Here is a 13,357-nt window from a genome sequence, read left to right on the forward strand (position 1 = left end):
ACTTACAACCAAGTGTCCTTGTGAAATAGAGGAAGAATTTGTCCCATCCTACAGGAGTATGCAATGAACTTGCATTGTTTGATGATTGCATGCGAAACTCGAGCACTTATCCCAAAAATGCTACAGCACCGTGTGTTGCATCTTGCCCATGAGGGATATCTGTGTGTTGCTAATATGAAACAATAATCCCTGAAACAGTCTGGTGGCCAGCATTGGATCGCTGTATGGAAGAATTTGTTAGGAACTTGTACACTCAGTGAAAAATCTGTTAAATGGTGTCCCATACCTCTACAACCAGCCCCATGGCCAACAAAACCATGGTGACAACTCCAAGCAGATACTTTTGGAGAAGTGCAAGCAGCCCCTAGGAATGAATGTTTCTCTTTTTGTTGTTCATGCTCCACATAGCCAATGGCTGGAAACCACTACAACAAATTCCATAACTACCACTTCGGTCATTGACATTCTAGACAAACTGTTTACACAATGGAGTTTGCTGGAACTTATCACTCCAGACAATTCTTGGCTGTTTGTTTCTAATCAGCTCACCAGAGTTCATAGCAAGCTATGGAATTCATCACCATCTGACATCGCAGTACAACCCGCAGTTGAATGGTGTTGAACAATTCAACAGAGTGGTAAAGGATAGTCTGAGAGCTTGTATGTCAGAAGGGAAATGATTTCAACAATCCATTCTTTTCCTATTTTGCACATGTACTGATCTACCCCACACTGTTTGACTGGAATGACACTGGCAAGACTTACAGTAGGTTGTAACTTTTGCATGCCACTCACGCCATCACCTACCATCCCCCACCCCCTACCCCCACCCCCCAATCAATGAGAATGTCAGGATGAAAGCATGAGCTTTGTGCAACTAACATCTTCTTTCAGAACAAACCTTGTCACAAGGTGTTCTGGAGACATCAAAGATCAGGGCATTGACACCAGCTGGATCTGATCATCAGCACACATGACTCTCTGAACTGCACTCTCAACGCAGCTGTCATAGCACTGACTGTGATACAGTTCATTCCTTAGTGTGCAAAAGATTACAGGGCAACCTTTGAATATATTTTATTCAAAGCAAAAATGCCATCCTCATATTAATATCAGCAATACTGCCTACCCAGATAAAAACCAACTGTTCCTCAGCTCGATTGCACAGTTGCTCCCCAGCATTCCTACACAGTGTGCAGAAGCGAAATGGAACATACTTTGAGGTACCATCTTCCATAACACCCTCTCAACATATGGGAAACAAGGGTAGAAACTGCTGACTGGGGAAAGGCTAACATTACTGTGATGGAACCTGTCATTGAGGCCAAGCAGCCTGTTCTCACTAATTACAAGAAAGATCTGAGCGAGAAACTCGAAATGCACTAAGAGCTACTTAAAGTAAAGTCCAACAGACTGCAAGGTGGTCCAAGACTACTGGTTACAACTCTGACAGAGTATCCAGATGTCCTTCAAAACACGGAATGCTAGGGGAGGGTATGAAGGGATCAAAAAGTCAACCGGTCCATCAACAAAGTAAATGATCTTCTCAGTCCAGCAGCTGCAAGAGAAATGCTGTGGACAAAGGAGACCACTATATATGTATTGTAAACACAGGGAGGGGAGTTCATCACCAACTGAAGTAAACAGTTAGATAGATGGGTGGAACATCACCTTGAGCTGTACTTCAGGGAGAAACCAAGGAAGCTGTAGACATGATAGAAAGCATGCCTGTCATGGCAAAGTTGGATATTGAACCCATAGTGGAGGAGCTTAGCAAAGCTATGGAATCACTTTCCATAGGAGAAGCTCCAGGTGCTGATGTTATCCTGCCGGAACTCATCAAGCACAGAAACTGGCACTTCTGCAGCATCTGCACAAGCTTCTCTGGCTCTGCTGTAGGGAGGTGACAATGCCCCAGGACATGCTGATGCAGAATTGTGACCCTGTAAAACAACAAGGGTGACTGTAGTGATTAGAACAACTATTGAGACATTTCCCTCCTGAGCAATGTGGGAAAAATATTTATCTATGTTGCCCTAGTCAGACAGCAGATGCTGGCTGAACACATCTACTCTAAATCCCAGTGTGCTTTCAGAAGGAGAAGGTCTAAAAATCTTCAGTTGGGCAGCTGCAAGTGAAATGTCGTGAACAAAGAGAAACGTTGGCCTATAACTTCCGATCTCCAGGGATGGTGTAGGGCAGTACCCAGAGGTACCCTGGGGGGGATCCCCCAGAAGTCTGCATTCAAGGACTGCATAGCAATTACCTGCACTGAAAAGCAGCTGATACTCAGATTGGAAATTTCACATGGTTCTGACTCTCTTAGCAGATTGTTACCCAGGAACACTTGGAAGAATTAAAACCACTTCAACCTCCAGGGTAACATAAGTACTGACTTCCCCCCAACTCCCGAGGCCCCCAGTGGACCCCCCCGACTACTTCCCCCAACCTTCCTCACTACCCCCAACTGCTGCCCATTCCCTTGACTCCCCCCTGACTACCCAACCACCCCCAACTAACCCGACATTCTTCTCAAATACCCCCACCTCCAACTACCTCCCAACCCCCTGACTGCCCCCATACCCCAACTGACTACCCTACCCCCTCCGATCCATCCTACCCCACTCCCTCCATTTTACCCACCACTCTTACCTTCTCTCTGGCACTTCAAAGTCCCTGGGACCTTTTACCTTACCTGCTTTATGGCAGCTAGTGCCATAAGATTGGCTGCTTGCTGAAGCTGCTCAATGTGATCTCTCCTTCCCATGACCACATGATGGGTAAGATCAGATGTTATGGGATAACATCTGGACCCTTTGAGATCAAACAGGGTTCCATTCTGACACTGGCACTCTTTTGCATATTATTCTCTCCGCTGCTGTCACATGCCTTCAATTCATCTACTTATATGTGTAAAACAAGAACAGAATTACCTCGAAAAACTCAGCAGGTCTGGCAGCATTGGCGGAGAAGAAAAGACTTGACGTTTCGAGTCCTCATGACCCTTCAACCGAACTAACTGATGGAAAGTTGCTTAGCCTTGCTCATCTGAGATCTAAGTCAAAGATGCGGCAAGTCCTTATCAGAGATTTGTTCTACACTGACAAAGCCACACTAGCATTCTGGAACAAGGAACTCCTACAGTGGCAAATGGACAGACTCTCTTACCTCTGTAAAGAGTTTGGTTTGAACATCTGTATCAGGAAGATAAATGCTATGTTCCGGGATATTGCGATACTGCAGTGTATCAGCATTGACATTGTGCTGCTGGAGGTTGTTGATAGCTTCACATATCTAGACTGCACAGTCACCAGCATTCTGTCACTTGATGCTGAAATCAACAATCGCATTGTAAAGGTTGCAGTTTATATGTCCAAACTGTCATGTTAGAGTGGGGCTCCTGAACCACTCCAGGCAATGCTTAAATGGAGTGTTAGGGTTGCCACATATATTAATAGTGATACCAATGTGATTCAACAACTTGCCTAATTTAGTTGGGCATTGAATGCATGTTTCAAGGTTAAAGTGTAAATTTAAGTTGAAAAGCAAAACATTATATTTGGAGGTGAGAAAGATATGGACATGTCTTTTTCTAATTGTAAAGACTCCATTCACAGGTTTGAGGAGTGATTTTCAGATGCAAGTTTCATTATCATAAGTGTAAAAACAGCAAATATTTTCACTGATGAAGAAATGGCTGTGCCATTGTTTCATCCCGGATGTCAGCAATGGGCACAACATTATTCCTGGCTCTAAAATGAAAGTATGTAACCTGCAGAAAAATAAGAGAATTTTTTAATTTAACATTTTACCAATCTGGTTAATTAAGTTTTCTGAGTACTCCTTAAATTATGTGTTCACAAGCAAAAATACCTTTGACAGTCTGTGCTCCTTGAAGATACCAGTTCAGTTAAATACAATATGCAGTTTGTGTCTCATTGTTTTAGACTTTTTATGCATATAAGTACTATCATTGAGTATATAACCGCACCAAATTAAAAATGGGACCTGATTTCCATCTACTTAGGTAAATCAGTTTGAAATGTTTAAGAACGGGTACCAATGAGACCATAATGGAATCATACGAAGAGTGCTCAGAAAAGGGATTCCCAATTATGGTGCTGGGGGAAAAATAAAGTAAAAAAGAATTGGTTTTATTGAGAAACTATATGCCAGCAAAAAAAATCCACAAAATTTTAAAAGGAACCAGTAATGGTCTAAAAGCATTGATTGAATCTTCTTACCACCACTGTAAGATTCTGTATAAATCTCAGTATCCAACAATCCTGACTGTCCATTTATCTGGTTATAATTTGGATTGACGTGAACCAAGTTACGGATCAGTGGAAGATGCAGGCTGATGAAGCTTCCTCCAACTGGCTCACCAGAAAAATCTGTGATGGACAAAAGGGATGGCACCCAGGTATTGTGGGTGTCTGTCCACTTTCTCAATTCTATAACATTGATAAACTGGTTGACAAGACAATAATTAGCCCCCTGGTCTCATCTCCATATTGCAAAAGATCTATTTGATTGAAATCTGTATCTGGAGTTGGCTTTGAACAGTCCATTTGGCACCACATAACATCTTCACTGTTATGCGTCAATTTTACTTGCAGCTATTTGGAAAAACAGGACTTACATGTGATTTCTTTCTCTGTTTCCACCCCCTCCCCCACCCCTCCGCCCAGCATCTTGTTTGCCGATATTGTGGGTTTTACCAGTTTGGCTTCACAGTGCACCGCACAGGAACTTGTCAAGCTTTTAAATGAACTCTTCGGCAAGTTTGATGAATTAGCCACGGTGAGTATTATTTTCATGATTTTTCTTTATATTGACTGTTGTTTAATTTTTTCTTGATTGGTTGTGAAGTGTAAAAACAGATCCCTATGGATTTTATTGTACTTAGTTACCAAGGATATACATTGTTTAATGATCAACAAAAATAAAGTGCAGGCTGTCAGGGCACTTGCTTATTGGTATCTTCCAATAACATATTAATCATTTGGGCATATTAATCACTTGGGCTTCAACCTGCATTAAGAGACAGTCAATCTGATTAAAAAGAACACTTGAGATTATCTGTAATCAGTCGTCACTGTAAATCAATAAATGCTGGCTAAGTTACAGCAAATTGACCGAATGCAGCCTCTAGTATATATATTGGTTATATCATATTCAGCAAAGCTTTGAATATGTGTGTGTTGCGAAATGCATTGTTTACCTTCTTCATTTTGTTCTAGCAGCTATCTTTATTCCAATATATTTCAATGCCTCATCACCAAAAATGAAATGTGAAAATTTCAACAAATGTTACTAAGTAAACTTGAGAATTCTTGAGGGGGAGGCAGCAGCAAAATAATTAATATGCTTTTTCGCATTGCTACTTAACTTTGTAGATAGCTGTGGATTGCCTTGTGTATGTGCCTACCCTCGGGATGAATTTTTAGGTTCCACCTCAATTGTTAAGATGTCAGGTCTTTGTAGCCCTTTTCTTCCAGCTACTCAGAAGCAGGGAATGTGACATGAAAACCACAGCCTCTTTCTCAATCTAATTTTTACTTTTCTGCAGTGAGTTCTCTCTGTTCGGGAATGGAGCAGTGTAAATGGTTCAACTTATTTCTTCTTGCTCAAATCCTGCTACATTTTGTGTTCCAATTTCAGTGCCATCACAGTAATTAATGCATTTTCCTTTTGTGAAATCGTACAAGCAGTGTTAACAATAATGCAGAACAGCATGTTTTTAATTATACCTACTTGAAAAGATTGGATTTTGAAGGGTCAACCAGAGTAACTATCCTGAGAAATGACAGGCTCTTAGGCATTTTAAGATGATAGACACCGGAGTTATTTGAGCCTGCTCACCCTTTCAGTTACATCATGGCTAATCTGTACCTCAACTTTATGTACCTGCCTTTGTTCCATATACCCCGATAACACTTTGATAGTTAATTGAAGCACAACATTGACCATATATATAAAGCATCAAAATCATTTTTTGTATATGGAGTACTGCACATCTAGTGGATGTCTAAAATCTATGGTGCAATGTTGAAAAGTGAAAGGACAGGTCAAAGTAATGGTTAGATTATGCAAAGATTGGATTAAAATGCCTGCAAACCATGGTAAATATTGAAGTTTTATAGTATGCATCACAGAAAGCTTTGGCTGATAACATACTTTATTGAGGTTTTGAATTATTGCAGTTTAGCAAGTGTATGCATTACGCTTTTTAAAACAAATTGTTATAAGAACATTAGATTTTGGGTATCACAACAAGTCCATGCCAAAGAACCAGATAAATCCTTAACACTCTCATATCACTTCTCACTCAGGCACTGTCTAGGGTTTTACTGGCCAGTTTTAGGTGTAGAAATGAATGAAGCCTGAAATGGCTCATCAAACTTCCTTACAATATTGCTTTGTATCAAATTTGAGTTTCTTTCACCCATCCTCACATAGGACACCCACAATTTACTGCGTGAGTGAAGTAGCCCTTTTTGGTCAAATCATCAAGGGGAAACTGAGACAACAAGTCTTGCACTAACCATTATTTATTAGCTCGAAAATCACAACTTAAACATGAATGCACAAACAATTGATATATATAAACATATGCAGGCATTTGATAAGATGCTGCACCAAAAGTTATTGCAAAAAATACAAGCTCATGGTGCACAGGGTAACATATTGGCATGGATAGAAAATTGGCTAGCTAACAGGAACCAGAGGATAGGCATAAATGGGTCTTTTTCTGATTAGCAAGATGTAACGAGTGGTGTGCCACAGGGATCAGTGCTGGGGCCTCAAGGTTTTACAATTTATATAAATGACTCGGATGAAGGGACCGAAGGTATGTTTGCTAAATTTGCTGGTGACACAAAGATAGGTAGGATAGCAAGATGTGAAGAGGACACAAGGAGGCTACAAGGGGATATAGATATGTTAAGTGAGTGAGCAAAGACCTGGTAAATGGAGTATAATGTGGGAAAATATGAAATTGTCCATTTTGGCAGGAAAAAAAGGAAGCATATTATCTAAATGGTGCGAGATTGCAGAGCTCTGTAATGCCGAGGGATCTAGGTGTCCTAGTGCATGGATCACAAAAAGATAGTATGCAGGTACAGCAAGTAATTAGGAAAGCTAATAGAATATTATCACTTGTGAGGGGAATTGAATACAAAAATAGGGAAGGTGTGCTTCAGTTATGCAGGGCAGTGGTGAGACCACATCTGGAGTACTGTGTACAGTATTGATTGTCTTATTTAAGGAAGGATGTAAATGCTTTGGAAGTAGTTCAGAGAAGGTTTACTAAACTAATACCTGGATTGTGCCGGTTGTCTTATGAGGAAAAGTTGGACAGTTTAGGCTTGTATTCACTGGAGTTTAGAGAATAAGAGGCAACATGGTTGAAACATACAAGATCCTGAGGGGTCTTGAAAGGGTTGATGTGGAGAGGATGTTTCTTTTTGTAGGAGAATCCAGTACTAGGAACCACTGTTTAAAAATAAGGGGTCACCGTTTAGGACAGAGATGAGGGGAATTTTTTTTTCTCTCAGAGGGTTGAGTGTCTTTGGAACTTTTAAAGAAGATGTAGATAGATTCTTGATAAGCAAGGGGGTGAAAGTTTATTGGGGGTAGACGCAATGTGAGTTGAGGTTACAGTCAGATCAGCCATGATCTTATTGAAGAGAGGAGCAGGCTTGAGGGGCTGAGTGGCCCACTTCTGCTCCTAATTCGTATGATGAAGAAACATTAGATGGAATTAATGAGCATTTAAAGTAATGATACATCATTTGCAACAAATATACATCCCTTTAAGACACAAAAATGCCACAGAAAAAGTGGTCCGAAAATGACCAAGAGGAGATAAAGATAATATTAGATTAAAGGAAGAGGCTTATAATGTTGCCAAAAAGAACAGTAAACTTGAAAATTGGAAGATTTTAGAATTCAGCAAAAAAGAGAATGAAGAAATTGGCAAGGAAAGAGAAAAGAGAATGTGAAAGTAGCAGCAAGAGAAAAACAGATTGTAAACATTCCTATTGATATGTAAGTATGAAGAGATTAGTAAAAGTAAACATGGCCCATTAGAGGCAGAGAAATGTGAAAATATAATGGAGAATAAAGAAATGGCAAAGACTTTAAACAAATAATTAGTATTTGATTTTATGGCAGAAGGCACTAAAATCAAGAGGGTTGAAATTATGGATAACCAAGGGTCCAGTGAGAATGAGGAACTTAAAAGAATTCAGAATAAGTAAAGAATTGGTACTGGAGAAATTAATGGGAGTAACTGGCAACTCATCCCCTGTATCCTGGGTTTTAAAAGAGGTAGCTGCAGAGATAGTGGATGTATTCATTTTTCTCTTCCAGAATTCCTTAGAGCCTAGAACTGTTTCCAAGAATTGAAAGTGCATAAGAATGTAAAAAGTAGGAGCAGGAGTAGGTGATTTGGCCCCTCAAGCCTGTTCTGCCATTCAATAATATCATGGCTGATCTGATCATGGCCTCAACTCTACTTTTCTGCCAGCTTCCTATTACTCTTTACTCCCTTAAGTATCAAAAATCTGTTGAACTCAGCCTGGAATATATTGCATGAACAACCTCCACAGCTGCCTGGGGTACAGAGTTCCATAGATTAACACCCCCGAAAGAAAAATAATTCTCCTGACCTCCTTAAATGGGAGACGCCTTATTTTGAAATTGTGTCTACCAATTCTAGATTCCCCAATGAGAGGAAACATTCTCTAAGCATCTACCCTGTGCAGCAGATGGAGCAGATAGAGATGAAATTTAATGCAGAGAAGTGTTGTGATTTATTTTAATAGAAAGAACAAGGAAAAGCAATATAAAACAAAAAATACAATTCTAAAAGGGGTGCAGGAGAAGAGGGAGTAGATGTGTACAAATCATTGAAGGTGTCAGGGCAAAATGACAGTGTTAGTAAAGGGATCCTAGGATTTATAAATATGTTCAAAGTATACAAGAGCAAGGAGGTTATGACAAACCAGTAAAACATTAGTTTGGCCTCAGCTGAAGTATTTGTCCAGTTCTGGGCAGCAACTTTGGGAAGGATGTGATGGCATTAGAGAGGGTGTCGATAAGATTCACAAGAATAGTTCCAGGGATGAGGAACTTCAGTTACATGGATAGATTGGAGAAACTGGGGCTGCTCTCCTTGGAGAAGAGAAGATTAAGGGGCAATTTACCAAAGATGTTCAAAATGATGAGGGGTCTGGTTAGAGGAGATATGGAGAAAATGTTTCCATTGGTGCAAGGATCGAGAACCAGAGGACACATTTTAAGGTGATTGGCAAAAGAAGCAACAACAGCATGAGGAAAATGTTTTTATGCAGCGAGTGGTTAAGGTCTGGTATGCACTGCCTGAGAGTTTACTGGGGGCAGATTCTAGGCCTTCAAAAGTTAAGTAGGTAATTATTTGAAGAGAAAACAAATTGCAGGGCTTTACCTGTATGCTAACTTATTGTGATTTATGTACAAGGGCACCCAGGTCTCTTTGTACCACAGTATTCTGTAGTGTCTGGAAAAACTCAGCAGGTCTGGCAGCATCGGCGGAGAAGGAAAGAGTTGACGTTTCGAGTCCTCATGACCCTTCGACAGAACTTGAGTTCGAGTCCAAGAAAGAGTTGAAATATAAGCTGGTTTAAGGTGTGTGAGACCAGCTTATATTTCAACTCTTTCTTGGACTCGAACTCAAGTTCTGTCGAAGGGTCATGAGGACTCGAAACGTCAACTCTTTTCTTCTCCGCCGATGCTGCCAGACCTGCTGAGTTTTTCCAGGTAATTCTGTTTTTGTTATTGTTTTGGATTTCCAGCATCCGCAGTTTTTTTGTTTTTATTCTGTAGTGTCTCTCCATTTAAATAATATTCTGCTTTTCAATTCTTCCTACCAAAGTGGATGACCTCACATTTTCCCACATTACACTCCATCTGTCAAATTTTTGCCCATTCACTTAACGTACTCCCCTTTGAAGACTCTTTATGTCCTCCTCACAACTTCTCCATCTATTTTTGTGTCATTAGCAAATTTGGCGACAATACACTCTGTCTCTTTATCCAAGTCATTAATATAGAATGTACATAGTTGAGTTTCCAGCATTGATCCCTATGGCACAGTGGCCAAAATATTTATTTTTGAGACTTTCTTGGGGGCTACTTTTTGCTTTTTAGGGGCTTCTTTTTCATTCTCACTAATTTTTTTTATTAGGTGATGCATTCATGTGGTAACATTACCTTCTGTATCTTTGATTCCCATCTTTATACAAATGGTAGTGGTGTGTTACAGTTCACTCGGAGCTTGAGTTGCTTTGACAACATGCATTTTTACGTACATGTTGTAGTTTAGAGCTATGGGTAATGATGGTAGAGGTTCCAATGATTTTTACACCACATGGCTGACCAGGAATCTTCCCTGTTTTTACCTCCAATTATTGGTGTGTGTTGGAAAGATTATTCAACCCGTTTTAACTTGGAATCTGTGAGCTAGGTCCTGGTATATAAATTCATTTTATAAATGAGATGTTTGTGTTAATTTTGTTATAAAAAAATCTCTCATACTCAATTTACAAAATGAAAACTCTACAAGGTAATTTATTGGGAATTGATGGTTCAAAGAGATTTGGATGTGCTTGTACAAGGAATGCTGAAAGTTGGCAAGGAAGCAATTAGGAAAGCAAATGGCATATTGGTCTTTATTGCTAGAGGACTGGAGTACAAGAATACAAGAGTTGCGAATCTTTGGAATTCTATACCCAGGTGGTTGTGAATGCTCCATAGTTGAATACATTTAAGTCTGGGATAGACAGATCTTTGGTCTTGCAGAGGATTAAGAGAAATGGAGAATTAGTGGGAAAATGGAGTTAAAACCATAGATCAGCCATGAGTGTACTGAATGCGGAGCAGGCTTGACAGGCCATTGGTCTATTCCTGCTCCTCTTTCTTGTGTTCTTGTGAATGAGTCTCACATCTGCAGCCCTTTTAGTTACAAGCAATTAGCACTCTCTGGCACTCATTGGTTTTGTTCTGCTAGTTTCAAGTTTCTTTATCCTCAATACTTCTGTTTAAATGCGTGTTGAAGAATACGTCAGGATACGGACCTTCAAGGGTTCAACTGTGCAGCAAGAGGATTAATGCTGCAGTACCAAGCTAACCATCAGATAATGAATGACACCAGACCCAAATCCCCAACCTTCCCCTTAACTGGCACTTCAGCAAATTTTCTCCATTTCTTACTTTCCTTCAAAATGACATCCTGTAAACCCATCCCAGCTCTGTCTCTGCCAAAAGGTGATAGGTCAGCCAAGAACCCAACCCCGTCTGTGCTGACCCTTGCTGCTCCTCAATCAAATTCTGCATTATTTTTCCACCCACAGTGATGCTCGTGCATTCAAGTGTTCAGCCCCGTTTGTACTAGGGAGAGCCATAACTTAAAGCAATATGTCTGGGGAAACTTTTTTCTCATTGTTTTCCCCTGTCTTTGAGTTTTCATGGGCTCTGTTGGGACTTTTGAGGACAAATTCACCTGCTACCCCCCCCCCCCCGATATTTTGAACTCTGCTGTGTAACCTGACTAGTTACAGTTTGTCAACCTGAAAATGACCCATTTATCTCAATTCTCTGTTTCTTGTTAGTTAGCCAATGCTCTGTCAATGCTAATATATTACCCCAAACACCATCTTGTGTAGTAACCTTTTATCTGGCACCTTATCGTTTGCCATTTGGAAATCCAGATACACTACTTTACCCACCCTGTTTTTTTCATTCCCAAAAAACTCTAATAAATTTGCTAAACAAGATTTCCCTTCCACAAAACCATGTTGACTCTGCTTGATTGTATTATGATTTTCTTAATATTACTTCCTTAATAGTGGATTCCAGCATTTTCCCAAATGACAGTTGTTAGACTGACTGGCCTTAGTTTCCTGCTTTCTGTTTCCCTCCATTCTTGAATAGGCTCGTTATGTTTGTGCTTTTCCAATCAGCTTGGATCTTTCCAGAATGTGGGGAATTTTGGAAGATTACAACCAATGCATCCACTTTCTCTGCAGCTACTTTTTAAGGTCATAAGGCCCAGGGGACTTGTCAGCCTTTATAGTCCCATTAGTTTTCCTAGCAGTTTTTCTCTAGTGATTGTGATTATTTTAGGTTCCTCCCTCCATTTTGTCCCTTGATATTCTACTGTTCATGGAATACATTTTGTGTCTTCTACCATGAAGGCAAATACAAAATACTTGCTCAAAATTTCTGCTATTTCCTTGTTTCCCATTATTAAATTGCCAGTGTTGTCATCTAAGGAGCCAACATTAACTTTATCTGCTCCCTTCCTTTTTACATGCATGTAGAAACTTTCGCTGTATGTTTTTATATTCTATTTAGTTGACTCTCATATTCTAATTTCTCCCTCTTTTTGTTTAGTTATCTTTTGCAAATTTCTAAAACTTTCATAATCTTCTGGCCTACCTCTTATCTTCACCAGTATTGTATCCCTTTTCTTTCATTTCTATACCATCCTTAACTGCCTTAGTAAGCCACAGATGGAGCATCCTTCTCATGGGGTTTTTCTAAATTTATTAATGGGATGTAGGTGTTGCTGGCTAGGCCAGCATTTATTGCCCATCCCTGATTGCCCTGAACAGCTGTCGGTGAGCTGACTTTTTGAACCATGCAGTACCTGTGGTGTAGATACACTTACAGTGTTATTAGGGAGAGAGTTCCAGGATTTTGACCCAGTGACAGTGAAGGAACAGTGATATAGTTCCAAGTGGGGATGGCGAGTGGCTTGGAGGGGAACCTCCAGGTGGCGGTGTTCCATGTATCTGATTCCCTAGGTGGTAACAATCGTGGGTCTGGAAGGTGCTGTCTAAAGAGCCTTGGTGAATTCTTGCAGTGCATCTTTGTAAATGGTACATGCTGCTGCTACTGTTCATCGGTGGTGAAGGGAGTGAATGTTTGTGGAATGGATGTCAATCAAGTGGGCTGCTTTGTCCTGGATGGTGTCAAGCTTCTTTACTCTTAGAGCTGCACTCACCCAGGCAAGTGGGGAGTGTTCCATCACACTCCTGACTTGTGCCTTGTAGATGGTGGAGAGGCTTTGTAGAGTTTTGAAATGAATTACACGTCGTGGGATTCCTAGCTTCTGACCTGCTTTTGTAGCCATTGTATTTATATGGCTAGTCTAGTCAGTTTCTGATGAATGGTGGAGAGTTATGCCATATCTCCTTATATGCTGTTGCTACACCTACTGGCTTACCTTTTAACCTATTTCCATAGTCTACTTTAGTCATATATTTGTAATTGCCTTTATTTAAGCCTAAGACACTAGTTTTAGACGTAA

At 40.2% G+C, this 13,357-nt stretch overlaps 1 protein-coding gene across 1 annotated transcript in view; it reads left to right on the plus strand.

Moving 5' to 3' along the window:
• The window catches only part of LOC121275628 (adenylate cyclase type 1-like), a 440,566-nt gene that overhangs the window by 29,274 nt on the left and 397,935 nt on the right, over positions 1-13,357 (plus strand). The window contains exon 4 of the mRNA XM_041183119.1: positions 4,692-4,803. Coding sequence (XP_041039053.1) covers positions 4,692-4,803 — 112 coding nt within the window. The remainder of the gene's footprint in view (positions 1-4,691; positions 4,804-13,357) is intronic.

The sequence above is a fragment of the Carcharodon carcharias genome, chromosome 3, assembly GCF_017639515.1.
Source record: "Carcharodon carcharias isolate sCarCar2 chromosome 3, sCarCar2.pri, whole genome shotgun sequence".
NCBI lineage: Eukaryota > Metazoa > Chordata > Chondrichthyes > Lamniformes > Lamnidae > Carcharodon > Carcharodon carcharias.